This window comes from Apiospora aurea, assembly GCF_038362705.1.
Source record: "Apiospora aurea strain CBS 24483 chromosome Unknown utg000010l_segment0_segment0, whole genome shotgun sequence".
Classification (NCBI taxonomy): domain Eukaryota; kingdom Fungi; phylum Ascomycota; class Sordariomycetes; order Amphisphaeriales; family Apiosporaceae; genus Apiospora; species Apiospora aurea.
In genome coordinates, this window is record NW_027117397.1 from 67,058 (window position 1) to 94,381 (window position 27,324).

Genomic DNA, 27,324 nt, shown 5'->3' on the forward strand with positions numbered 1-27,324 from the left:
GCGGGTGATGTGGTTGCAATAGGGAAGGAACTTTATATTACTCCTTGTGAATGGCTGCAGCTTGCATAATGTAATTTATGACGTTTAATCGATCTGGCCATTTTCTCACCAACGACAGAGTGAGTGGTGTGCTTGGGGATATGTTTAGGCCACGGGATATCTATTGTGAAGTATGTTGATGCGCCCTTTATGGAACAAATTGTATTGTTTTGCCAACAAATACTTTCTCAAGTCTCAATCCAGATCACGCAGTGCACGGGAACAGAGGGGCACTCGATTCCATTTCGGAGCAGGCTCGTCAGCAATCCAACGGTCCACAAATATGACTTGTCTACATATCTCTCAAGTCTGGCTTGCCCTCATACACATATGTCAAGAGGTAGAAAGAAAGGGATCAAAGGTTTCCAAAACATATCCCCTTAATGGCGACAGCGCTGCTTCCACCGTCTTATGCCGTACAAATTGGGCCATTTATTATTTTGGCTGAATATATTTTATCTGTCCTCGTATCGTTTACTTGCTCATCGGCGTCGTCGCCTCAGGCCAAGTTGGCACTAAACAGCGTGGACAGACTGAAACCCGTGATACTGCGCCCCCCCAGCGCCTTTCCGAAGCCAGAATTTAGCGGCAAGCTCAATGAGGACTGATTTCCTCTCCACAAGTCCTAGAAGGGCCTCCTTCACGGCAACATGCCATCTTTCCGCACGGCCGGGGCTGACGTCGAGGGCTAGAGTGTCGATCAGTTTCTCGTCATCCCGGTGACTAGTTGCAGCCCCGGGTATCCTCCAATTTCGAGGTCCTGTCCCGGCATCTGCACCCTTCTTTTCGGATTTGAACAGCCCATATATCGAGTGGGCATCAGTTCCGGCCGACTCCTGCTCACTAATCTTACCTTAAGTTCCTGGCCAGGCAATTTCAGTTTTGTCCATCTACACAAGGATGGTTACATGGACAAAGGATGTAGAAAACTCACAATCACTTCGGTGCGAGTGGGCGATATTAGGAAATCTTACGATCACACGCGCTTGACTGCTGACATCTTGACTGATCCTGTGCTCTTGTCGCGCCACACGGGCGACAATCCTTCAAACTTAGTACAGTCAGAAAAGTCACCGAAAAGCAGCGTCTTGGCCCCCCTTTTTTAAAACGCCTGGAATCCTTGGGGCCTGCTGTTCCTTACTTACTACGCTTAAAGATAGGAGTTGCTCCTTCCGGCACCGGCTATCCGGAGGCGATTCGACAGTGGTCATTTGCTTAGTAAGTAATTAGTCGCAGGAGGAGGGCTTTTTCAAAACTTTCAGTTCTTGCTTCACTCTCCCGAGTGTAATTCGGAGGTCATGGACACTATCGGCATTAGAGCGCAATTTCTCTTATTTTTCTTTTGGTGTTGAAGCACAATGATGGCATCAAACACGGTACCCAATCAGCGGCCAGAGTTCGATGTCGGTTGTGTTCCTGGCCCGGCCTAGACCGACCACTAATCTAGGTGAGGGTCTTAAGATCTTTTTCTTCTCGGGTGTCTTGATTCGGCCTAGCAGAGAAGGCCAATGGAAGGACGCGACTGATGGCATCACATCACATCACGCACTTGATGACGAGTTACTCTGTAGATGGAAAAACCTGGGAAAGGAATTACCCGGACCAAAAGGCAACCGATCCAGGCTCTGTATCCCTCCATCCAATCGAGAGCGCCCCAAAGCCGCGTGTAGGCTGTAGCAAGTAGCACCTTCGGCTAGTAGCATCCCAAAGGATCGCAGAGATTGGTCCAAACTCGGAATTGGCCAGGGTCGGCCTATCCACATCGAGTATAGCCTCCCGCCCTGCCGCGTGTGGTGGCGTGGCGGATATGACAGACCGATTAAGCATAAGTCGTCCAAAAGGGGGCAGGCGACGGCTGTCTTGGTGCGCCATGAGACCGCCGACAGTCAGGAACCGGTTTTCCCCATCGGCATCATGCAACTGCCAGTGAGCAGCCAACCGACGGCGACGGCGACGGCAACGACACCAAACGCGATGCAGAAGGTCGCAAGGTCGCTTCCAGTCTTTGATCGCAACACGGCAACCCAAATGAGCAGAGGTTCGGAGTTCCATGGTCCAACAACCCGGTCGCGCATCGCACCTCTCAGCCTCCAAGCCCCAACAACCCCCGGTCCCCAAATCCACCGGTGCAGGGCCGATCTGGGGTAGATAGCACATGAATCCAGTGAGATTGTAACGTTTGAATACAACGTCCCATATGAACCCCATAGGCATCCCACATGCCAATCCTGCAGCCCCATGGCCTAGGTCTCAGCCCCAGACTGGTTGCTTATTGGTGGCTCTGGTCTAAACCAGCTCTCAAAGGGATGCATCCTCGTCTGCTCCCTTGAGCCTCACCTCACCTCACCTCACCTCACCTCACCTCACCTCACCTCACCTACTCCTTAGGCACCCCCTGTCCTACTGAACAAGCTAACTAGCCAATCCCAGGCCATCGATGGCGCTAGGACCTAGTGCGTCCTGCCTCGATGCAGCCATGGGTGTTCATAGAGAGCCGTACGCGACGTTCCATTGGACCGCTGAGAATGTCGTCTTTCATTACTGTCATTTTCCAAATTAGGCGATGTATCATGTAAGACAAGGGTCGTTCCATGAGCCTCAAGCGATGCATAGGTCTATATAACGCAGATCATCTCCTCTAGTGACCGTCGATCTTTTCCACAGGCAGACACACATCCTGACAGCGATCAAGCTTGTCTATACACTCCTTTATACCCACTCCTTACCTGTTCGCTTCAAGATTATCCTACACTACACACCCACTTACACTAATATATCCCTTCCTCCATCCACCGACAACATGTGGCCTAACACGCTTCTGGCTCTGGCCCCTTTCGTGGCCTCCTCGCTTGCCTGGGCACCTCCCTCCTACAGCGGCTTCAACCTCCGATGGACCGACGCTTTCGGTGGCAGCGGCGGCGCCAGCCCCGACCAGGGCAACTGGAACATCATCACGGGCGACTTGAACGTCAACAATGAGCTTGAAACTTGGTACGTAGCTCCCAGCAGGCCGTCTTAGCTACTTGCTATCCGTGTACTAACTGCTGTTGTCTAGTACGTCTGTTTATGCTGCCCAGCTGCTAGCCCCTTGCCCAATCCAAGGTCAAAAGATATTTGAGTAGGGACTAACATGTGCATTTTCAACGTGCAGACTCCTCGAGCTCACGGAACCTCCAGCTGTCCGGTGGCAACACCCTGCAGATCGTGCCATGGAAGGGCGGCGGCACCCACGGCTGGACCTCCGGCCGAATCGAGAGCAAGTACACCTTCACCCCCGCCGCGGGCGCCGTGACGCGCGTCGAAGCCAGCATCCGCTTCGGCTCCAATCCCATCAGCGCCAAGCAGGGTCTGTGGCCGGCCTTCTGGATGCTGGGCAACTCGATCCGCAACGGGGTCCAGTGGCCCGGGTGCGGCGAGCTCGACATCATGGAGACGGTCAACGGCCTCCTCACGGGCTACGGCACCGTCCACTGCGACCGGGCACCCGGCGGCATCTGCCAGGAGACGCAGGGGCTGGGCAAGAGCATCGGCATCCCGAACCAGGAGTTCCACGTTTGGCGCCTCGAGTGGGACCTCACGTCGAGCAACTGGCAGTCCCAGTCCATCAAGTGGTTCGTCGACGGCCAGGCCTACCACACCCTTACCGGCGGCAACATTGGCAACCAGGCCGTCTGGAACACGCTGGCTCACGCCCCCATGTTCTTCATCCTTAACATGGCCGTCGGCGGAGGCTGTAAGTCGCAACCCTCCCTTCCTTTCCCAGGACTGATGAAAGGGGAAGTATATTTACTAATAAACAACAGGGCCTGGAAACCCCAACGGTGCCACCCAGGACGGATACGGCGCCATGATGGAGGTCGGCTACGTCGCCCACTACCAGCGCAACAACATGGCCGCAATGAAATTCGCCAATGGAAACAGCAGCAGCCCCGAAACCGAGTATCCCAACACGAACGCTCCGGTCGCGCCCGAGATGATGATGCTCCTGGACAAGGAGGCACCCTCCATCTCCGCCAACACCATCACCAGGATTGCGAGACGTTTCTTTTCTTAATTAGTAGAGTAAGGAAGGTCATGGAGATTGGGATATAATGATCCATGACACCACCAAAAAAGAAAAAAACGCCTGGCCGACTAACGAACTACGGAAAAGCACTCGCTCCATTTGCTCTGCTGCTTTCATCTCTCGAGTTATGATACCCTCTGAGCTTTCTGATTCCCAGTGGTGTTTTTTTTTCCATTCCCTCGCTTTTTTGGATGGGAAATATTTGGTGACTCTCATGACGCGGAGATGACATATGAGAATAAGGCTTAGAGTTTCTCGAAATGGGCATAGGAGGGAGGTATTTGTGAAAGTTTTATACTTATATTCACTGTTACTCTATTTTACTTATACCTTACTTTTTAAACTATGTTAATTATATCCCCTTAATAGTGAGAACGCTGCGTTTAAAATTACTTACTATAAATAATTAATTAGTTCTCGATTTATTTCGATGAAATATTCTATTTATTCCGGGATAGTTTAAATATAATATTTAAATAAATACTTAACGTGGTTTACCACTACGTAACGTATCACTTAATGACGCACTTTTTCCACTTCTCGACCTTTTTATATAAATTAATTTAATTACAACGTTTAAAATTAATTAAAACTATTCGTTATTCGATTCCTCGCTTAATTTTATATTTTTTTATATGTTCGCGTATTATAACCTATTTCGCCGTAAACACTATAGCGTTTTTTACCGGTCGCCCTCCGTTTCGACGAACCCTTATTTTTATTTTTATCGGGCGTTAAACGCTTCTTTTTTACTTTCTCGTTTTATAATTATTAAAAGTTTTTAATAATAAAGGCTCTTTTAAGTTAAACTTACGACTTTTTAGCTCTCCGGCGTTTAAAAAGTACTAAATTAGCTTTCTTTAATATATATATTTTATCGCGTATAAAGGTTATTTTATAAACTATTTTAATTATACCTTTCGCTATTTAATCTATCGTATTTAAAATCGGCGTCGAAGAGCTTCTTTAATAAGTAAACACCCTTTTTTTAATATAAATAGAGTGCTTAATTATTTATTAGGGGTTAGACGGCGTTTAAGGGTTATAAGTATTAGCTATCCCTAAACGAAATAGGTTAAGTATAAGCGTTTAGAAACGCATATTTAATTTATTAATTACTTCGTTAAGGTTATAAGGTATTAAATTAAATATATTAAATTTAAATTTAATATTAATTTTCGTAAAAATATTAAAATGCGCGGCTTTAAAAATAATAAAAAACTCGAGCTTAATAATATAATTTATAAAAGCCTTAATAAATAGCTTAATTTTTCGAATAAGCACGCTTTAAAAGCGAATAAAATATTATATCGAAAAATTAAAATAAATACGATAAATAAAGAGGTATATTAATAGTAATAATAACGTGGTTTACTATTAAGTGGCTCGTATTATTAAGTAGTTTACCCTCACTACTTCTCGACCTTAATTAAACTTTAACGCGTAATAACTTTATAATTATAATGCTTAATTTAAATTAAAAAAACCGGATCGGTTTAGCTATTTAAGCGATACGAAAACATTTAAATCCATTAAATAAAAAAGATACTGTAAAAGTATACGACGTTTTTAAAACTATTTTACGTTACCGAATCTACGATTAAACCCTATAACGCGATATCTAATACTTACGATATAAATTAAATGCGAATAAAGAGGAGGTACTTCATAAATATATAATTAATCTAAATATTCGAGGGATACCTCTCGATTTCGTTAATATAAAAAATATAGCTAATTTTTTTACCGCGTTACGCGGCGGTAATCGCGTTAATAAGTATTAGGTTAAACGCTTTATTAACCGTAACCCGGATTTAAAAACTAAAATAAATCGTCGGTACGATTATTAAAAGGCTTTTTATAAAAATTTTAAAGTTATTTTTACCTAATTTACGTTAATTACGAATATAAAAGCGAAATACGGAATCGTTAACGAAAACATTTAAAATTTCGATAAGACCGGCTTTATAATAAGTATAATCGGGTTAATTTTCGTCGTAATACGCGCCGATCGGCGTGGGAAGGCGAAATCGGTCCAGCTTAGTAATCGAGAATAGTTAACGGCGATTAAATATATTAATTCGTAAAGCTGGTGCATCCCGCCGTTCTTAATCGTTTAAGGCTAATATTACCTAGCGAATTAGGCCACCGAATATGACTTACCGGGTAATTAGGTAATTAAACCGACTTTTAATAAATAGATCGATAATAAGACAAGCTTAAACTAAATTAAGTACTTTAATAAATATATTAGATTATAAACGAAAAGTCGTTACCGCCTCCTAATTTTTAACGGCTATAAAAACTATATTTCGGCCGAATTCGAAATATATTGCTAAAATAACGATATTATTATAATTAATATACCTCCCTATTTATTACACCTGTTTTAACCTCTCGATATAGTATTTTATTCGCCTTTAAAACGTACTTATTCGAAAAAATCGAGCTATTTATTAAAGCCTCGATAAATTATATTATAAAACTCGAGTTTTTTATCGCGTTTAAGGTTATACATTTCGCTATTTTTACGAAAATTAATATTAAATCTAAATTTAGCGTATCCGGCTTAATACCTTATAACTCGAACGAGGTAATTAATAAACTAAATATGCGTCTTCGAACGTTTACATTTAGCCTATCCCGTCCGAGGACGGCTAATACCTACGACTTTTAAACGCTGTTTAACCCTTAATAAATAATTAAATACTTTATTTATATTAAAAAGAGGGTATTTACTTATTAAAAAAGCTCTCCGACGCCGATTTTAAATACGATAGACTAAATAGTAAAGGGTATAATTAAAATAGCCTATAAAATAACCTTTATATATAATCGAATATGTACTTTAAAAGAGGCTAATTTAACCCTTTCGAAACGCCGGAAAACCAAAAAATCGCGAGTCCAGCTTAAAAAAGCCTTTACGATTAAGGAATCTCGAAAGCTATAGAACGAAAAGGTAAAAAGAAAGCGGCTAGCGATTAATAAAGGCGAAAATAATAATTTATCGAAGAGGCGCGCGACGGGCGGTAGGCGTTATAGGATCTACGGCGAAATAAGCTATAATACGCGAATATATAAAAAACATATAAAATCGAGTAGCGAATTAAATAGCGAGTAAATTTAATTAATTTAAAGCGTCGTGGTTAAAATAACTTTTATAAAAATATCGAGAAGTAGTAAAAATAAACCACTTAATGATACGGGCCACTTAATAGTAAACCACGTTATCGTTATTTTAATAATATACCTCGAATTCGGCCGAAATATAGTTCTCGTAGCCGTCGAGAATTAAAAGGCGGTAATAACCCTTTATTTATAATCTAATATATTTATCGAAGTATTTAATTTAATTTAAACCTGTTTCGTTATTAGTTTAATTATTAAAAATCGGCTTAATTATTTAATCGCCCGGTAAATCGGTTTCGCGGGATTAATTCGCGAAATAATATTAACTTTAAACGATTAAAAACGGCGGAATACATTAGCCTTATAAATTAATATATTTAATCGCCGTCGCTTATTCTCGATTATTAAGCTGGACCGATTTCGCTTTTTTACGCCGCTCGGCGCGTATTACGACGAGTATTAACCCGATTATACTTATTATAAAACCGGTCTTATCGAAATTTTAAATGTTTTCGTTAACGATTCCGTATTTCGCTTTTATATTCGTAATTAACGTAAATTAGGTAAAAATAACTTTAAAATTTTTATAAAAAGCCTTTTAATAATCGTACCGACGATTTATTTTAGTTTTTAAATCCGGGTTACGGTTAATAAAGCGTTTAACCTAATACTTATTAACGCGATTACCGCCGCGTAACGCGGTAAAAAAATTAGCTATATTTTTTATATTAACGAAATCGAGAGGTATCCCTCGAATATTTAGATTAATTATATATTTATGAAGTACCTCTTTTTTAGTTAGATTTATTTTACGTCGTTTTGGTCGAATTTCGCGTTTTAAAGTTCGGCCGTAGATTCGATAGCGTAAAATTAATTCGGGTATATTATAAGCTTTTATTATTACTCTTTAACTTATTTAATTCGGTCCGTTTCGTATCGCTTAAATTATTAAAACTATCCGATCTTTTTAGGATTAATTAAGTATTATAATTATAAAGGTATTACGCATTAAAGTTTAATTATATTAAAATTAAATTAAGGTGCGTCGTTAAATAATATACGTTACGTAGTAATAAACCACGTTATAATTTTTATTAGTTTATATATTATATAGCGACTAATTAATTATAATAAGCTAAGCAGCTAATAAATAACGAGGTATACTATTAAATAACGGAATCTAAAGGTATTATAGCTCTAATAACTCCTTTATAAGCTAATATATCTAAGGGCAGCCTGCGACTTGTTTACTTAATAGTCTGTCCGTCTTATTCCTAGTGCAAGCATCCAACCGATTAGGACATGGCACCCACGGGTTTCAGGCATGATATGGGATCTCCAGAGCAGGAAAGGCCCGAATAATACAGTTAAATCCCCGTCGCCATGACTTTTGTGTTTGCTGTTACTACACATGTTATCGCTGAAGAAACTTGACGACCAGCTGCCTCTAGCTCGGGGTGGGGGATATTCCGAAGATCCTGAGTTACTACGAAATGGACCTCATCTTCCCGGGTAATGGGAACCCAACATCACCTCAACCTCAAAGCGAAATCAAAAGCAAAAGGTTGCAACCGGAAGGGGAAGAAAAGACCAGTAACAACCATGTTCGACCTCTCTTCCATTTCGAAATCCGGGACGCCATGCTAGCTAGCAAGCCAAAAGCCTAAACAACTACATAATTATAACTGCTACCCTCGAAATATCCATCTCGCAAGTAGTTCGTTCGTTCACCTGGCGTATATGTGCTAGACATTGCCCCAACAAAGCATAAGCATCATCTTGGCCAGGCACCCTGTCTGATAACTTGCCACAATTACCCAGGTACTCGCACCGTTGGATTCGCTCGCATTCCGCCTTCATGACCCATGTTGCCGATCAACAACAACAAAGTCGAACTGAGTCTCCCTCCTCTACTGGAACGTACCCCGGATCTTGGCATACAGATCTGTGTCGAAAAAGTTGTAGTCCTCGTTGAGATCGCAGAACTCGTGCTGCATCAGCAGCCGCTCCGCCGTCGGGCGCTCGCCCGGGTCACTGTTTGTGTATCGTTAGCAAGCCGTTTACTGTCCGCCAGTAACAGGGTCGGAGAGGGTCGTGGAAGGGGGAAAGGGTTAGCAAGGGCGAACTTACACAGTAAAACAATCCAGCATGAACCCCAACGCATACGGACTGATGGCCTCCCGCACCTCATCCGCAATCGGCGGCGTCTCCCCGTTGGCAATCTTGTAAATCGCGCCCACGGCCTCCTCTTTGCTCCACGGCCGCCTGCCCGCAAACATCTCGAGGACCACACAGCCCAGCGACCAGATGTCGACTTTCGCGCTGTAGCCCTCCCCCTGGGACCGGATCACCTCGGGCGCCATCCAAAAGACGGACCCCTGCATCGAGTTGGTCTTGTCGTTGCCGTAGATGTCGTCCGTCTTCTTGGAGATGCCGAAATCCGAAATCTTGCAGGTGCCGTCCAGGTCCAGGAGGATGTTGTCCGCCTTGAGGTCGCGGTGCAGGATGCCCTCGCGGTGCAGGTACGCCAGCCCCGACAGCGCCTGCCGCGTCAGGCTCGACACGACGGGCTCCTCGAACTTGCCGTGCTTGCGCAGGCAGGACCCGATCGAGCCACCGGAAATATACTCGAGGAAGATGCTGATGCTCGTCTCCTTGCGCTCGCAACCCAGGTACTGCACAATGTTGACGTGGTCGAGGTACTGCATCGTGTCGATCTCCTGGTCCAGCGCCGCGACCAGCTCCTTCATCTTGTTCTTGTCGCCCGCCGCGGCCTTGGGGTTCACTTCCACCTCCTTGACGGCCAAGAACTCTCCTGTGGTGGCATTCATACCCAGGTACACCCGGCCGTACGTGCCCTTGCCGATCAGCTCACCCTTGAACCAGCGGAACGTCGTCTGCCGCTTCGGCAGCGTGTCCTGCGGGATCTGCGGCATGACGTCGATCATGGACCCGCGCTCGGGCCGGATCTGCACCAGGTTGGCGCCAAACATCTTGGTGCTCTTGCGGCGCTGGATCATCGAGGTCGGACCTCCGGCGCCAGACGCCGCCGACGCCGCCGTGAACCGTTTGTTCGCCTCGTGGGCGCCCCGGGCCACTTCACGGATCGACTTCATCCGGCCCAGTCCGCCGCCCGAACGGCGGATACTGCGCTGGGCCACCGAATTGATGGAACTCGGGCGCTCGGCTTTCAGCGTCGACTCGTCCGAGCCAAGCGTGTCGTTCTCGCTGTACATGGACGATCGAGCAGTGGCGATGCTCGGAGATGGCGAAGGCAGCGGCAGGTTCTGTTCGGCTTCTGCTTGAGAACTTGCCACCTGGCTGTTGTCGTTGCGCCCATTCTCCGTCGTTCCATCCAAGCTGTTGCTGTTCTTAGTACTGTCCGGATCGGCTGGCGACGTCGGTTCTTGGAGTTGCGACTCGTCCAAGACGGGCTGATCCAGATCGAGCTCCGGGAAGAAGGCGTCGAGGTTGCTCAACAGCGCCTCGGGGGGCGGACGATTCGCCCACACGTCCCGCTCAATGAAGGACTTGCGACGGCCGAGCTTCCCATCGTCCGAATCCGAGGGCGTGGCCGGCGTGCGGCGGCGTCGACCACTGCCGTCTTCGTCCGCGGGAATGAGGCCGTCGTCTGATTCCAGCGCGTGGAAAGAAACCGAAAGCTGCTTCTTGGACCTCCTCGTCCTCAGGGTCAGACTCGGCCGCTTGCCGTGCCTATCGAACTCTTCCGAGCTGCTGACCTTGACTGAAGGTGTGCGGCCCCTAACCGGAACAGCAAACAGTCCGTCGTCCGAGTCGTCGTCCGAATCGTCGTCCTTCTGCGCCTTGGGCGCCATCGGCTGGTCGAAGGTCACGTCGGTGTCGGTGAAGTCGATATCCGGACCGTGGGACTTGCGGCGGTTCGGCGGCGACTGTGGCGGCGGCGGCGCTGGGCCCGTCGGATGCGCCGTCGTGGGGCTGGGGTTACCGGGGGACGGCGCTCGTTGTGCTATTCCGTCACGCTTCTTAGCAAGGGGTTCTTCTCCTTCATCGTCACCATCATCATCACCAGCAACCTTGTCACGTGGCTTTCCCTTGTTCGGTGGGGTGCCACCAGGGGGGAGTAGTCCGGAATCACAAAGGCCAGGTCTCCTCGGCTCCAGGTCAGGGTCCCGGGGGATCCGGGTCGCGGACTACTGCGGCCCGAAGTGGACACACCAAAATCAACATTCGCAATAGATCTCTTACCTCGTTGCTCCTCGTGCGCACTTCCTGCGGCTGGTCCCGAGTTGTTGCGGTTGGGCTGGGGCGGCGGCGACACGGGTCGCCCGTTGTTGTTGTTGTTGCTGTGCGGCTGTTTCGTAGGCCGCCCAAAGTGGCTCAGGGCGCTTCCCATGCCGACCAGGGCGCCCAAGGCCGAGGTGGCGGGTTCCCGGCTTGCCGACGACGGCCGCCTCTGCGACATCTCCTGTTGTTGGCTGTTCTCGCCAGAGGACCCAGATGCAGATGTGGATGTAGTAGGTCTCCGTTGGCTGGGGAAGCCGTCTATACTACCTTGCGAGGCCCGCAGATTATGACCGGTCCGACGGCTGAGCGAGTTGGCCTTGATCAAGGTGGCCGTCTCCACGCCGGGCGGCGCGGGCGCCTTGCGTTGCGGGAAAAGCATGTCTTGCGTCTTCTTTTCCTCATACGGCGAGACTCGAGGCTGGTCGAAATCCACGTTTCGTCCCACGATACCGACACCGTACGGCGAGGTCGCGGCCGATTCCTGGGGCGATGATTTCCCCAGTGCCTGCTTTCGCTTGGCCAAGTAGGCCTGCTGCTGCTTCTCGACCTCGGCCTTGTAGGCGGTCGCCTTCTGGGCGAGCTCGTTCGGGTCGGGCCCGTTGTCGCCGACGGTGTTGACCCGGGAGGTGGGGGGCGACGAGCTCGAGCGGGATCGCTGCCCGCTGAGGCGCGCGTACGTGTCCTCGTCCATCGATGCGCCCGGAGGGACGTAGCCCGGCGTTAGCGAGCCCGGCACCTCGGGCGTCACGGGAGGTGGCGCGCCCACTCGGACAAACAGCTTGAGGGAGCCGTTGCTGTCGCCCTTGTTCCGTTTGTGGATCAGCAAGCTCTGGTCCTCCAGGGGCTCTTCGTGCTCGACTTTGCCCAGCTCCGTCAGGTACAGCAGGACCGACCTAGCGTCATGGATTCCGAGGTTGGCACAGATATTCTCGCGGATCTCCTGCGCCGTTTCGCAGTCCGTCACGACACACATGCGGTAATCCCACCCGTTCACGGTCGCCAGCAGGTAAGCCCCGGGGGCGTTCTCCTTCCTCGCACGGAAGGATAGCGCGTCAAAGTTGGAGGCGTCATGCGCGCCACCGATACCAGAAGACTTGAGCATTTCAGGGCTCGTGGGCGAGTCGCTTTCCTTGGGTGAGTGGTAAGTGCCGTCTTCCTTCTGCTTGTGCTTGTTGCGCTTGAGGAAGCCGAAGAGGCTGCTGTCTCCCTTGGCCGAGGCCGGGTGTTCGGAGCCCGCCGACCTGTCGCCCGGCGGTTCGTGTGGCGAGCGCGAGCCGTTCAGGCCACTGCGAAGGTAGGCACTGGCTTCGGGCGGCACGCCTGAACCGTAGATGGCGGCGTTGGACGAAACCGAATCGGTGCTGTTCCGCGACCTGTGCCCCAGGAACCTTCCCGAAGGAGATGTGGCCGACAGCATCCCCGAGTTGGGCGGCCTGGGACTTCCACCCGGACTATCGCTGCGGGGCGCCGAGCCGCGCGAGCTAGCGTTACCGGCCTCGCCCGCGCCTGGACTGTGTCTCTGGCTCCTCTCGACGTCGAGGTTCTTGAGCAGCGTCCGGTGGTTGGAGTCGGAACTCATGGTGTTGCTCAGGGTGGGCATCGTGGTGGACCTCGTCTGCGAGAACCGCCGGCTCCCGAACCCGGGCCCGGGGGCTTTGATCGGGGTGTTGGGCGACTCGATATCCGTGCCAGCCCCCTGCGAGGCATTGAGCGAGTCCTTGCGCGAATGGCCATCCGGCCGGCTGCCGCTGGCAGATGTCGCAACGCCACCGCCGTGCACGATGTTGCGGACAAGTCGCCGCATACGCTTGCCCTCTTCTCTCTCCCGGGTGGGGTCCCATCCCGTGAAGCTGTTGATGCATTCGGTCGCCAGTCTCGGATAGACCTGCTGGTGCATCATGCCAAAGTTGCCGCGGCCGTGCTGCCCGCTCCCCAGTTCTAGGAACTTGGCCCCGCACAAGTTCAGTGCCTTAAACGTCTCCTGCCACTCCTTGGAGAACTGATTCGAGGCCAGCCACAGGAGGACATGGTCCAGGGGCCACTTGGCCGCCATCTCGGGCGGGATGTTGGAGGGAGTGTTGGTGGCGTTGGAAGCCGTCGACATCATCCGCTGGTTCTGGTTCTGTGAGTTCAGGGCGTTTGTGTAGAGCCTGTCGCGGCTCTCGCCGTCGGCCGGCGTGGTGTTGGCCGTGTCGTTTGCGTTGCTGCCCTGCGTCGGCCACGAGCCGTGCGACGTCGCCGAAAAGGTGGTGGACTCGTCGGGTCCGAATGCGGGAATGCCCACCCCTTCGCCGTAGGTATCGCCGTGGGGGATATAGGTCGCGGACATGCCCGACGGCTGGTCGCCGGTCGTCTGCTGCGGCATGGGGAACTGGGTGGGCGGCGGCGGGATCTGGAGGTTCCCCATGGACGCCTGCTGGTGCAGCCGCGGATTGTAGGCGACATGCGGGCCTCCCGACGGGGGAGGTGGTATCGATGTCATGCCATGCCTTGTATTGTACATGGTGCCCCAGCTGCCTTGCCATGTTGCGGACCCTCCCATGGCGCTGTTCGGGGGCGGCCCGGACGGGGGAGGCGGCAGCTGCAGGCCGCCGGTCGTGGTCGTGGTCGGCGCGCTGGGGTAGCGAGGAGGCGGCGGGGGGATGTTCATGTTCATGGCGGTGGCGTTCATGTGGCCCAGGGAGGGCGGCGACATGGGGGGCGGGGGCGGGACATTGAAGGGTCGGTTGGGGTCTGGCCGCTGGGTGTTGGAGTACATGGTGGCAGAGGTGGAGGGCGGCGGCGGAGGAGGTACAGGCTGCCCTCCTCCCCGTGTCGCCGGCCGACTGGTGCTGTTGGCTGTCGAGTCGGCCGCCGAGCCGTAGGCAGCGAGACTGGCCGTGGACGCCCGCGGGCGTAGGGTTGCCGCACCACCAACGCCGGCAAAGTTGGCGGACAGGTACGGGGGAGGGTCGTCCGTGGTGGTCGTCGGGCCTGGTCCAGGGTATTGAGACCCCGGAGCCAGCGTAGCGGGAGGATTGGCCGAGGGGGTGGCGGAGGCGGAGGCGGAGGCGGTTGTGGTTTTGGTGGCAGCAGCAGCAAGACCGGCAGCTGGATTAGGAGGATTCGGAGGATTCGGAGGAGGAGGGGGGTCGTTGATGAGACTGTCGAGGGTGTTGACGTTGTCCTGCAAGCGCTGGCGCAGGTTTGGGTATCGAGCGGATGCGGTGGCCTCGCTGGTGCTCTCGGATCTGGTCAAGGCGGTGCGCGAGCTGATCATGACCCGGAACCAAGAATCAACGACGAGCAGTTGGAAACGAGAAAGGGTAGGCGGGTAGGCGGGTAGGCGCGGGCGCAAAACCAGAGCCAGAAAACCCAGGGCCCTGGCGCTGGCGCTGGCGCTGGCGCTGGGGCAGACGCGGGTCGTCGGCTGGCCGGTGGGTTTTCCAGGGGCACTATGTGTGCACTATGGCACTGCAAGTGCTCCTCCGTATGGGCGCTACGTACCTAACGCAGCGACCAGAGTCTAGCAGTCTAGGGTTGGGTCGACCGTTTCGTGGGTCTTGGGTCTTGGGTCTGTCTTTGAGGGGGAGGTTTCCGAAGTTGCAGTGGCAGGCAATCCAGGCCGGCTGCTAGCTCCGTTTAGGGATGGCGCATGCTCTCTTTTGTGGGCTTGGGTTGGTCTTGGACGTTTCTGGCCGCCGTTCGTGTGTTTGTCTTGTCGGCTTTCTTTCAATGGGACGGCGACGATTGCTCAATCAATGGATTGTTGGTTGGTGGATGCTGCGAAAACTTCGACGTTACTCCTGACGTTTCGCGACAATGAGGCTCTCCCCTTACCTAATGTATGCTCAGCTAGCTGTCTCAGGGATGGACAGATGGATGGATGGGTGGGTGGGTGAATGGATTGACGGATAGTCAACGACTGGCAGGCAGACTCGCCTCTGTGCCACGCGATCGGCTCGACTTTGTCTCTTTTAACTGCCAGACTCCAAACGCTCCCGTCCCGACGTCCCCCAATCCTCTGACTGGATAGGCTGGACGTACATGAAGTATTCTTATTCTCGGCCTCCTGTATGTACGTCTCACTGCATGTGTTTGAGACACCACTAGGAACCTCCCGACCGACGTTTGGGTTTCTGGTTCTGGTTTTTTTTATTTTTTATTTTTTATTTTATTTTTTCTATTTTAGTGCCCGCGACGAGTTTCCTTTTGGTTTGTCGATCAGTTGGTTCAAGAAATGGTCCGTCGCCTTGCCTGTGTTTGCAACTATCAACTCGACTTCCGCTTGGCGAGGATGTCCCGTTGAAAGCTATTTGTCAATCGTGTTTGCTACTTATCTATCTATCTCCGATCGACCCAAGCCACTTCCAGTATCCCACGTACTGGTAAGCTAGGGCAGCGCTGTCGCCATCGAGAGGATAATTCAAAAAGCATGTCCAACTGTCTTGGTAACCGGAGCATGCAGCTTCCCTGGTACTGGGCCTATCTTCTATGTACATGTAGCTGAAGTTAAAATCACTCGGCGGCTAGGCGCCTAATCCGGGACGATGATTGACTAGGGCCCAGTGTTCCGGGTCTTGGAACCTACATGACCTCCTGTCGTCTTGTCGGGTGTGTGCGCTCTCTCGAAGGAAATGCCGGATGGATGCGGTCGCTGGGCCTCGTGTTAGGTAGTGCCACGCGGCCGTCCAATGATGGGCAGCCAACGGCGCCCTCTCTTCGTTGAAGCCCTCTTACGACTGCGGGCAGGCAAGGGCTGTCGGTATGTACCTAGGGACTGCTGTAGCACCTACACTGATGCACCCGTTACCCCACACCCATGTGCACGTGTGCGCAGGTGGCTGATGATGTTTTATCCTATTCGGCATGCTCATCTGTGATGCCTGGCTAGGTGAGTCCACAGATTGGCCTGACGACTATTTGCGGAAAGGAGAGTATTGTACCAAGAGCAGCGATGTCGCCATCCAGGGGATACGAAATCAGAAGTTAAAAGTTTTCTGCTATGGAAGTTGTCCAAGACAAGATGAGGAGACAAGATAAAACAGCCGTGCCAGCACGAGGTGGTCCAAATAGTAACATGCATCGAGGGATTTACTAACAAGTCTATACCTCATCACTAGCACCAAGAATCTCTGACAAGTAAACGTATAACGTGGTTTACCACTACGCGACGCATATCACTTGGCGACGCACCTTTTCCACTTTTCGACCCTTTTATATAAATTAATTTAATTACAACGTTTAAAATTAATTAAAACTATTCGCTATCCGATTCCTCGCTTAATTTTATATTTTTTTTATATATTCGCGCATTGTAACTTGTTTCGCCGTAGATATTATAGCGTTTTTTACCGGTTGCCCTCCGTTTTAACGAACCCTTATTTTTATTTTTATCGGGCGCTGAACGCTTCCTTTTTACTTTCTCGTTTTATAGCTACTGAAATTCTTTAATAGTAAAGGCTCTTTTAAACTGGATTCGCGATTTTTTAACTCTCCGGCGTTTAAAAAGTGTTAAATTAGCCTCTTTTAATATATATATTTTATCGCGTATAAGGGTTATTTTATAAACTATTTTAATTATATTTTTCGCTATTTAGTTTACCGTATTTAAAATCGGTGTCGGAAAGCTTCTTTAATAAATAAACACCCTCTTTTTAATATAAATAGAGTGCTTAATTATTTATTAGGGGTTGGACGGCGTTTAAAGGTTATAGGTATTAACTATCCCTAAACGGGATAGGTTAAGTGTAGGCGTCCGGAGACGTATATTTAGCTTATTAATTACTTCGTTAAGGTTATAAGGTATTAAATTAAATACGCTAAATTTAAATTTAATATTAACTTTCGTAAAAACAATAAAATACGCGGCTTTAAAAGCGATAAAAAACTCGAGCTTAATAATATAGTTTATAAAAGCCTTAATAAATAACTCGATTTGTTTTAAATAAGTACGCTTTAAAAACGAATAAAGTATTATATCGAAAAATTAAAACAAATGCGATAAATAGGGAGGTATATTAATAATAATAATATCGTTATCCTAGTAATATACCTTGAATTCGGCCGAAATATAGCTCTCGTAGCCGTTAAAAATTAGGAGGCGGTAATAACTTTTCGTTTACGATCTAGTATATTTATCGAAGTATTTAATCTAGTTTAAGCTTGTTTCGTTATTAATTCAGCTATTAAAAATTAGTTTAATTATTTAATCGCCCGGTAAATCGGTTTCGCGGGACTAGTTCGTAAGGTAATATTAACTTTAAACGATTAAGAACGGCGGAATATATTAACCCTACGAATTAATATATTTAATCGCCGTTGCCTATTCTTAATTACTAGATTAAACCGACTTCGCTTTTTTACGCCGCTCGGCGCGTATTACGACGAATATTAATTCGATTATGTTTATTATAAAGCCGGTTTCGTCGAAATTTTAAATATTTTCGTCGACGATTTCGTATTTCGCTTTTATATTCGCGATTAGCGTAAACTAGGCAGAAATAATTTTAAAATCCTCGTAAAAAGCTCTTTAATAATCGTACCGACGATTTATTTTAGTTTTTAAGTCCGGATTACGGTCGATAAAGCGTTTAACTTAGTATTTATTAACGCGGTCGCCGCCGCGCGACGCAGTAAAAAAATTAGCTATATTTTTTATATTAGCGAAATCGGGAGGCATTTTTCGGATATTTAAATTAATTATATATTTACGAAATACCTCCTTTTTAATTAGATTTATTTTACGTTGTTTCGGTCGGATTTCGCGTTTTAAAGTTCGGCCGTAAATTCGATAACGTAAAATTAATTCGGGTATATTATAAACTTTTATTATTACTCTTTAGTTTATTTAATTCGGTCCGTTTCGTATCGCTTAAATTATTAAAACTATCCGATCTTTTTAGGATTAATTAAGCATTATAGTTATAGAGGTATTACGCGTTAAAGTTTAATTGTATTAGAATTGAATTAAGGTGCGTCGCTAAGTGATATGCGTCGCGTAGTGGTAAACCACGTTATAAGCATTATAACAAGTAACTCCCAAACGCCATCGTGAGTATATGAGGCGCTTGAACGAACGATTGAGAAACGAATCCATCCAGCCTGCTCTCAGCAAAGGCATGGCTGCTGCCGGAACCAAGTCCAAAAGGAACAACGTCACATCACAGAGCACTTCTCCACCCCGATCCCATAACTCTGCTGACACTGCTCCAAATATCCCGCCTCCTCGGGACTGCCCGCCAGCGCATTCTGCGGCCTCACCAGCCCCTTGACCCGCATCGTCTGCTTCCCATCCCCGTGCCACCACCGAATCTTCTGCACCCACGCCCGCTCCTCGTCGTCCGTGCTGATCTCCCACTTGCCCCCGCTGACCTCGACCGCGCACTGCTCCTTGGGGAAGTGGTAATCCGGCAGGAACACCGTCGTCGGCTGCTCGTCGTCCTTGGGTGCCGCTCCCCGGATCTCCAGGTGGAACTCGCAGTTCTTGAGGTCGAAGCCGTAGTTCGTCATGGTCCCGTTGATGCCGATGGGCGCCGGCCTAACAAAGGCCTCGGCGGCGCGCAGGCCGGGGGCATTGGTCACTTCTGGATCGGGGCTGGAAGGTTCCGAAGATATCGAGGGGTTAGTCAAGGTTCGCTTCAGGTTGCCTGGGTTGACTGACGTCTCGTCATCGACCTCCTTCTTGGCGGTAGCGGTGGTCGTGTTGTTGTTGTTGGTGGCCGTCTTGAGCAAGCTGGATTTAGACTGGCCTGCCTCGGGCGTCTGCGGCGGCAGCGGTGACATGGGCAGCGTTTGGTCATCCACAGAGAAGATGGACAGGTCTTCGCCGTTCCATTGATCGCCGCGCACGTGGTCATTCTGAGTCAGTAGCATTAGCAGGGTCCAAACTTGAAGGGAGCGTGAAACCTGACCTGGGAACTGTAGAGCCACAGCGTGTAGCCTTCCATGGGGGCTCCTTCGACGGCAAAGTGATTGGCGTCCATGGCCGCTGATTGGCTCGAGTAGTCGCCCGTCCGGTATGCGTATTTGTCGTCCATGTCGTACGGGATGCCAAACTCGCTAAGTAGGCATGGGTGGTTGCCCATGTTGTCGAGTCCCTCTTTACGCATGGCGGCAAGCTGGTCCCGGAAGCAGTTGCGGATGGCCGTCTCGCCGATCTTGATGGCAAAAGCAGGATGGAGATACCTTCCGCGCAGCACCCCCAAAACATCGACGTTCCACGTGCGGTTCCACTTCTTGGTCATCAAGGTGATGCCGTCGTAGTAGTGAGGCGTATACACCATGTTGGGGTCGTCGTCAATGGTGCCCTTGATGGACGGCGGGATCTCGAGCACGGGCGGCTGGCAGAGCATGATGGCGTCGGGGTGATGCGGCCGTATTATGTCACGGTAGAGTCGGTAGAACTCCATGAAGTACGTGTTGGTGAATTTGGGGTAGTCCAGCACCTCGCCCGTCTTGGGGCACTTCTCAAAGTAGTTCTTCTGCAGCAGCTGGTCTTTGGACGGGTCCCAGACTCCGTGCAGCGCCCAGATGCACTCGCCCAGTTTCCAGCCCGGATCTCGCTTCCAGCCGTACCTCGAGTCGTCGTAGTCGTTGGGTAGCCATGCCGTTTCCCCGTGCGGATCGATGAGCGTGCGGCCGACCTTGTACGGTCCCAGCCCACCCATGTCCCAGGAGTCGACCTCGCAGGCCCGGCCCGAGCCCGTGAGGATGGCTTGCCACATGGTCGGGCAGGTGCCTTTCTTCAGGTTCTGTTCTTTGGGTATGATACTAAGGTCGACATGGCCAATCATGCCTCGGCTCGGCTCGTTCATGCTCTCCCATCCAAACACGACGTCGTTCAGGATATCGCCAGCCTCCTTGATGCGCATGGCAAGGTGTTCGCAGGCGCGGAAGAAGTGGCCCTGGAGGTAGTCCTGGATGTTCTGGTCGTCTATGATACACTTGGGGGCGAAATCTTTGCCCGCGAAGAAGAGGGTGAAGATGGTGGCCACGGCCAGGCGGTTGTAGTTGGTCGACCAGATCATCTTGGGGAACTTGTCGGGCTCGGGGTACGTGTTGTGTACGATGGCGGCTTCCGTCGCCGCGAAGCTCTGGGGGGTTGAAGCCGCAAGCGTAGACTGTCCACATGGGGGCTCCGGAGCCACCGCAATACCGTGACCACTGTCGTGATCAAGTGAGTTAGCTGAAGTGTTGCGCTGAACAGCATGGCCTCACCCTCGGTATGCAATCGGTGTACTAGTAGAGTTGGGGTGGCAAGGACTCACCACATCCTGATGCGGGTCCATGAAGACGTAGAAGCCGTAGTCCTTGGCGACACGCAGGACCTCAATGGTGTGCTGGATCCATTCCTCGTCGTATTTGCCCGGGCCGGCGGCCTCGACGGCCTCCCAGGTGAAGACGTAGCGGATGGTGTTGTAGCCGTAGCGCTTCAGGCGGGAGAAGTGGATGTGGGCATCCTCCTTGCGGAAGGGGCGGCCGTGGAACTTGACATTGTCGCCGTCGAAGAAGTCGTCGACGACGTGGGAGGGGACTTCGGGGGCGTTGGGATACTTGGCCTCGCCGGCTACGTTGATGCCGCGCAGGAGAACATAGCGTCCGTATTTGTCCTTGAATTGGCCGTCTTCGATGGTGAGCCGCAGCGAAGACATAATACCCACGGTTCCGTGACGGTCGGTGGGACTGGAGGCGAGACTTTAGCGTTGGGCACAAGAAGGGTGGTTAAGTATATGTAGGTCCATGCAATGCGAGTTAGACGCAGTGCAAGAGACAAGAGCTGTCGAAGGTCGGGTACATGTAGGTAGGTAGGTAGGTTGTCGGGGGGCGCAACTTATGAGCCGTTGCAGCTGTGATGGCGTATCGGATGCGAACAGGACAGGGATCGAGCATCGGTGACGAAACGATTTGGGGAAGGGTGCCAAGGGTGCCAAGGGTGCCAACATTGCCTGCTGTCGTTGTTTGCCGGCGTTCTCTTTAGTGTACGAGAGTGGCTACTGGCTTGGGCTTGGCATCTGTTTTAGTTGATTGACCTATGGAAAGTACTCTGTACGAATACGGAATACTGCGGGCAAGCTAGGTACATCATGCATGTATGCATCCGATCCCCCCTACATAGCTGTATCTACCTACACGGATAGTTTGTTTATGTGCAATGTCCACCTGAATAATGGTTGGTGAGAATGCAGGTGGCTCAAAGCACATGTGCAGCAACAGATGATACGCAAATGCTATCAGCTACGCGGTGTGGTGCGGTGTGATGGGTGGTACACGATGAGGTCATCAGCGCCGAGGCGCCGAGCGCTGGCGATGTCCCTGATCCTGGTTCTACGTTTATTTCAGTGCATGCGAACTGTCCAAAGAATACATATATCGACTAAATATGCCTAGTACATACACTGTAAACATAGGAAAGTAAAATAAAAGCAATACGCCCTGAGTGGTACCTAGCAAAAGAGCAGAGGCGCCATGTACCGTTGATGTTGCCAAAGACCCCGCAGCCGCTGTAGGCGCCCCGCAGGGACTCCGAAGCTCAGCTGCTGCCGCCGCCCATTGTCAAGTGGGTGGGGGTTGGGGGACAGCGAAAAGAAAGAGCCATGCGCAATTGCAATTGACCGTACTTAGGCCTTTAGGTCGATAGGTGCTGAATTTCCATCCCACTTGGTGACGACAATGATGAGCCATCGTCAAGAAGCTCTCACTGTTGTTCTCTTCATGGAGCCGCCCCAAACCAGACACCACCCTGGATGATTCAATCTTTCGTTGCCACAAGCATCTGTACATCTTAGCCGTCCAAGGCCAGGCCACTCATTCCATCATACAAAATTCTGGAAACCCCCTCCTTCCAGCTACGCGCGCATGTAGCTTGAGCGGCTTCAACGCTCTCCCTCCCGCCCGACATGTCGAAACAGCTCAAGGTCGTCCGCGAGGCCATCAAGCAGCAAAAATGGGACGAGGCCGTCCAGCAGGCCCAAGACATCATCGACAACGACTCCAAAAGCTACCAGGCCTACGTCTTCCTGGCCTTTGCCCTCGACAAGAAGAATAAGCTCGCCGACGCCGAAAAGGCCTACGAGACCGCCACCTCGCTGCGACCCGCCGACCCCCAAGCATGGCAGGGCCTGATCAAGCTCTATGAGAAGCAGGGCGACACGAAGCTCCTCCAATACAAGCAGGCCGCCCCCAAGCTCGCCGCCATCTTCCACGAACAAGAGGACATGTACAAATGCCAGGATGTCGTGGATAAGTTTGTCGACTTCGCGCGCTCCCAGGGTTCCCGCACCCAATATGCCGACGCCCTCGAGGTCATGCTTCCTGGAAGCCCCATCTACGACGCCCTCGAGGGGCGCTTCCCACACCCGGCCAAGACCTACGAGATTGTGGCCCAGATCCTCGAGACCGACGAGAAGAAGCGCATCAACACCCTGATCGGCGAGAGGCGCACCAGAATCGGCGCAAAGGTCAGCGAGGTTACTGTCGAGGTCAACAGAGAAGTCCTCTCGCAGAGCAAGCTGGGCCATATCTACGAGCAGCTCATCAACTGGACCAACGACGACGACATTCGACGCCAATATGAGGAGAAGCTTCTGCAGTTCCGCCACGATCGCCTGATGAACTTCCTCCCGGGCCCGGAGAAGCAGGCCGAGCTTGCTGTCGTGCAGAAGCTTGCTGCCGACATGGTCATCATCAAGCACCCCTACCGACTGGCTTGGGACGTCGCCATCAACTGGCAGGACCATGAGGAAATCAAGGACTACAACGTCGACACACTTGTCGACTATTGCTCGCTCTTCCCGGAGACCGATCTCTGCAAGATCTTGACGGGATACATGACCAGCAGCATCTCCCCCTTCTCCAAGAAGCCGTCCGCATCTTCGCCGCCAACGGAGACCCCAGCCGAGAGCCAGGCCGAGGACGAAAGCAGTGAGGATGAGGAGGATGGCGGCGCACCGACCTTGGTCATTCCATTCACCGACGAGGATCGGCTGTTGATGATGATTGACGGCATCTCCACGTCAGATTCGTTGCTCGCTCATAGACTCATGGGCGAATACTATCAGCACCTGGAGGAGTACGAGAGCAACGTGGAACTTATGCGCAAGGCCATGAAGCTGCTGGGGCAGAGAGCTCAGAAAATCGGAAAGTCGTTCAACCACACCAACCAGGCCTACATGCTGTACCTGGGCACAGCCTTGGTCTTTTACCAGTCGCCGCGGCACCATGGCGAGGCCAAGTCCTTGTTCGACAAGATTCTCGATGTGAACCCGTCATCTACGCCTGCACAAATCGGCGTCGGATTGATCTACGAAGAGGAGGAGGAGTACGACCAGGCCATCAGCTTCCTGGAGAAAGCCTTGAAGCGCGATGGTAGCAATCTTCGGGTAAAGGCAGAAGTTGCGTGGCTATATTCGATGAAGGGCGACTTCGCTCGTGGCAAGTCGGATCTCGAAGATATATTGGGGCTCATGACTAGCAAAGGCTCGTCGACATCGAAAGAGCTGTTGGCGCAGACCCAACATCGGCTCGGCGTCTGTATCTGGAACCTCGACACATCCAAGGATGCTCGCAAGAGTCGTGACGGTGCTTATGCCTGTTTCTTGGCTGCCCTCAAGAGCGACATTAGCTACGCTCCCGCCTACACCAGTCTGGGCGTCTACTACGCCGATTACGGCCGGGACAAGAAGCGTGCTCGCAAATGTTTCCTCAAAGCCGTCGAGTTGTCGTCGGCCGAGATAGCTTCCGCCGAGAGACTGGCACGCTCATTTGCGGATGATGGTGACTGGGACCGTGTGGAACTTGTCGCCCAGCGCGTGATCGATTCTGGAAAGATTCGACCACCTCCCGGATCCAAGCGGAAGGGAGTGAGCTGGCCCTTTTCGGCACTGGGCGTGGCACTGCTGAACAAGCAGGACTACCACAGGTCCGTCACATCATTCCAGTCGGCATTGCGTATGGCGCCCAACAATTACCATTCTTGGGTTGGGCTCGGCGAGGCCTATCATAACGCGGGACGCCATACGGCTGCCAAGAAGGCCATCCTCAACGCCCAGAGACTGGAGGTGGCATTGGGCGAGAAGGCACTAGGCGACACGTGGTTCACCAAATACCTACTGGGCAACATCGAGCGCGAGACGGGCGAATACGACAATGCAATTCTGCTGTATCGTGAAGTCACCAAGAATCGGCAAGACGAGGCTGGCGTGATGCTGGCGCTTATGCAGACCATGGTCGAGAGCGCGCACGATTGTGTGGAGAACGGTTACTTTGGCAAGTCGGTCAGCCTGGCGACGGAGACGGTTGAGTTTGCACAGTCCTCTTCGGATGCGGTTTCGGGCACCTTCAACTTTTGGAAAGCGCTCGGTGATGCCTGTTCCATCTTCTCCAAGGTGCAAAGCTGTATCGGCCAGTTCCCCGTGGATGCTATCAAGACGCTCGTTGGTCAAGGCGATGATCAAGATGCTGCTTATAGTATCATGCAAGATGTGGATGGGGTTTCCAAGGACCTTGGTTTCGCCGACGGCCTGTCGCCGCCGAACGACACACTGGGTGTCGAACTCACTCGATGTCTGCATGCCATGATTCTCGCCCACAAGCGCGCCGTGCATCTATCGTCACATGACGTCCATGCTCAGTCCATCGCCTTCTACAACCTGGGCTGGGCTGAGTATCGCGCACACAGCTGCCTCCCGGCGGAGCTGCGGATAAAATCCAGCAGATACCACATGGCTGCAGTCAGATGCTTCAAGCGGGCGATCGAGCTCGAGGCGGGCAATCCGGATTTCTGGAACTCGCTGGGCGTTATCACGAGTGAGATCAACCCATCTGTCGCCCAGCATTCCTTTGTCCGGGCCCTCTATCTGGACGAACGGGGCGTTCATGTGTGGGCCAACTTTGGTGCTCTGGCGTTGTTGCAAAACGACCTCCAGCTCGCCAACGAGGCTTTCACGAGGGCGCAGTCGACTGATCCGGACTACGCGCATGCTTGGCTGGGCCAGGGCTTTGTCGCCTTGCTCTATGGCGACGTCAAGGAAGCCCGCAGCCTTTTCACCCACGCGACGAACATTGCCGAGTGCTCGTCAGCTGTCACCCGGAAGCAGTTTGGCGTCTCCATCTTCGACCACATTCTGACGAGCCCCAACGGACCCAAGCTCAACGATCTCATCCAGCCACTGTTTGGTCTGAGGCAGCTGCAGCGTCTGCAGCCGCAGGATATGGTGTATGGCCATCTCTCGACTCTCTTCCTCGAGCGAGTCGGCGACCATGCCCGATCCATCGGTGCTCTCGAGGATATCTGCGGCAAGCTCGAGGCCCACTACGAAGAGACCGAGTCGCCCCAGGTGCTGGGCCAGTTTGCTCTGGCCAAGACGGACCTTGCCCGCATGTATCTCGCCTCGGGCAAGAACGAAGAAGCCGTCGAGTGCGGCGAAACGGCGTTGCAGCTCAGCAGTGACGACTCCGGAAACGAGCTCACCGCGGAGCAGCGGACGCGAGCCCGCCTGTCGGCCCATCTCACCGTCGGACTGGCCAAGTACTTCAGCAAAAGCCCCAGCGAGGCCCTGACCTACCTCGAGGCCGCACTGGAAGAGTCGAACAGCAACCCCGACGTTATTTGTTTGCTGGCGCAGGTCCTTTGGGCCATTGGGACCGAGGAGGCCCGCGACCGGGCGCGCGAGGTGCTGTTCTCGGTCATCGAGTCGGACGCGACGCACGTGCAGTCCGTGTTGCTGTTGGGCGCGGTGGCGCTGCTGGATGGGGACGAGGAGTCGATGGAGGCGGTCATGGCGGAGCTGCAGGCGCTTCGTGCCAGCGACAAGCCGGTCGAGTCGGAGCAGGCCAAGATTGGCGAGGTCCTTGGGGCGACGAGCTTCCTCTCTGCCTCGGCGAGTAAGCAGGAGACCGGGGAGGACATGGTGTCGCAGTCGCAGATCAACACGTTCCTCTACCCGAACCTGCCTCACGGCTGGACCAGCCTGTCGGAGCTGGGCGGCGAGGACCACGCGGCCGAGGTGGCGCTGCAAGTCGCCAGCTTGAAGATCCCGCCCGCGGGACCGCTGGACACGCGGGAGTTTGCGCGGGCGTTTGCGGGCACGGGGGTGGCGGCGGATGCGCAGATGGCGGCGTTTATGGCCCCGTCTTTGGGGACGGGGGGTGGGGGCGTTGAGGGAGGCGACTACGGCTGCAAAGGCGGCGTCATGAGGATGCTGAAGGTGGTGGCGGTGATGATGAGACTCGGGCAGTAGATGTTAGATTTCTACACGATACAGGGCAGGGCGGCATGGCATTGATGGGGGTTGAATGAGATATGGATGCGATGAGGCGTGGATACCTGGTGTCAGACTACTTACGTGTAGACTACGCAGATAATGAATTGGCGATGGGTTCTGCTAAAATGCGTGTTATATGTCGTAGTATTTACCGTGAGCTTCCCCCTATCGACGACAGCCTCAGTCACTGAAAATCGGATTACTCTACATTGACCAACGTTCTCGAACTACATGCAGCAATTTCTAGAATGGAGCGCCGATAGATGATCACGCTTGGTGTATCATGGGTGATTTGATTCACGCTTGGCTCTGGCGCCCATTTATGACGACTGCTGCTTCGTCAGCTATGCTACTTCTTGAGGCTCTCCAGTAACTTGGGCGATGCATTAGCTTTGGAGGGTTCGTGTTCCAACATCGGCTGCTGCTACTTGACGTAACCTTGTGCGACCATCATGTAGGGGCAGGCATACATCGAACGAAGAATACGGGGTGTTGATGTGAAGGAGGGCACACCCGCCGACTTCAATAATGAATGAATGCGACCAGTGACTCCAGTACAGCAGAACCCCGGATTGCTAGTCA

The 27,324-nt window shown here is 51.6% G+C and overlaps 5 protein-coding genes across 5 annotated transcripts; 2 read left to right on the plus strand and 3 right to left on the minus strand.

The window, feature by feature from the left end:
- Positions 1–554: 554 nt before the first annotated feature.
- Positions 555–2,091, minus strand: PG986_014057 (uncharacterized protein; the record flags this gene model as incomplete). The annotated part of the gene is made up of 3 exons (XM_066850279.1): positions 555–892; positions 974–1,083; positions 1,637–2,091. 3 exons carry the CDS (start codon positions 2,089–2,091, stop codon positions 555–557), a joined length of 903 nt encoding a protein of 300 aa, XP_066692517.1.
- A 748-nt stretch (positions 2,092–2,839) lies between these two features.
- On the plus strand, positions 2,840–4,093 carry PG986_014058 (glycoside hydrolase family 16 protein; the record flags this gene model as incomplete). The annotated part of the gene is made up of 4 exons (XM_066850280.1): positions 2,840–3,030; positions 3,095–3,141; positions 3,191–3,772; positions 3,843–4,093. 4 exons carry the CDS (start codon positions 2,840–2,842, stop codon positions 4,091–4,093), a joined length of 1,071 nt encoding a protein of 356 aa, XP_066692518.1.
- A 5,051-nt stretch (positions 4,094–9,144) lies between these two features.
- PG986_014059 (uncharacterized protein) lies at positions 9,145–14,759 on the minus strand (the record flags this gene model as incomplete). Its single annotated transcript, XM_066850281.1, has 3 exons — positions 9,145–9,268; positions 9,365–11,301; positions 11,352–14,759. The coding sequence occupies 3 exons, from the start codon at positions 14,757–14,759 to the stop codon at positions 9,145–9,147; spliced, it is 5,469 nt and encodes a 1,822-aa protein (XP_066692519.1).
- A 3,878-nt stretch (positions 14,760–18,637) lies between these two features.
- Positions 18,638–21,132, minus strand: PG986_014060 (glycosyl hydrolase; the record flags this gene model as incomplete). The annotated part of the gene is made up of 3 exons (XM_066850282.1): positions 18,638–19,339; positions 19,393–20,601; positions 20,749–21,132. 3 exons carry the CDS (start codon positions 21,130–21,132, stop codon positions 18,638–18,640), a joined length of 2,295 nt encoding a protein of 764 aa, XP_066692520.1.
- Positions 21,133–22,377: 1,245 nt separating this feature from the next.
- Positions 22,378–26,718, plus strand: PG986_014061 (antiviral protein; the record flags this gene model as incomplete). Its single annotated transcript, XM_066850283.1, has 1 exon — positions 22,378–26,718. The coding sequence occupies one exon, from the start codon at positions 22,378–22,380 to the stop codon at positions 26,716–26,718; it is 4,341 nt and encodes a 1,446-aa protein (XP_066692521.1).
- Between the last annotated feature and the right edge of the window lie 606 nt (positions 26,719–27,324).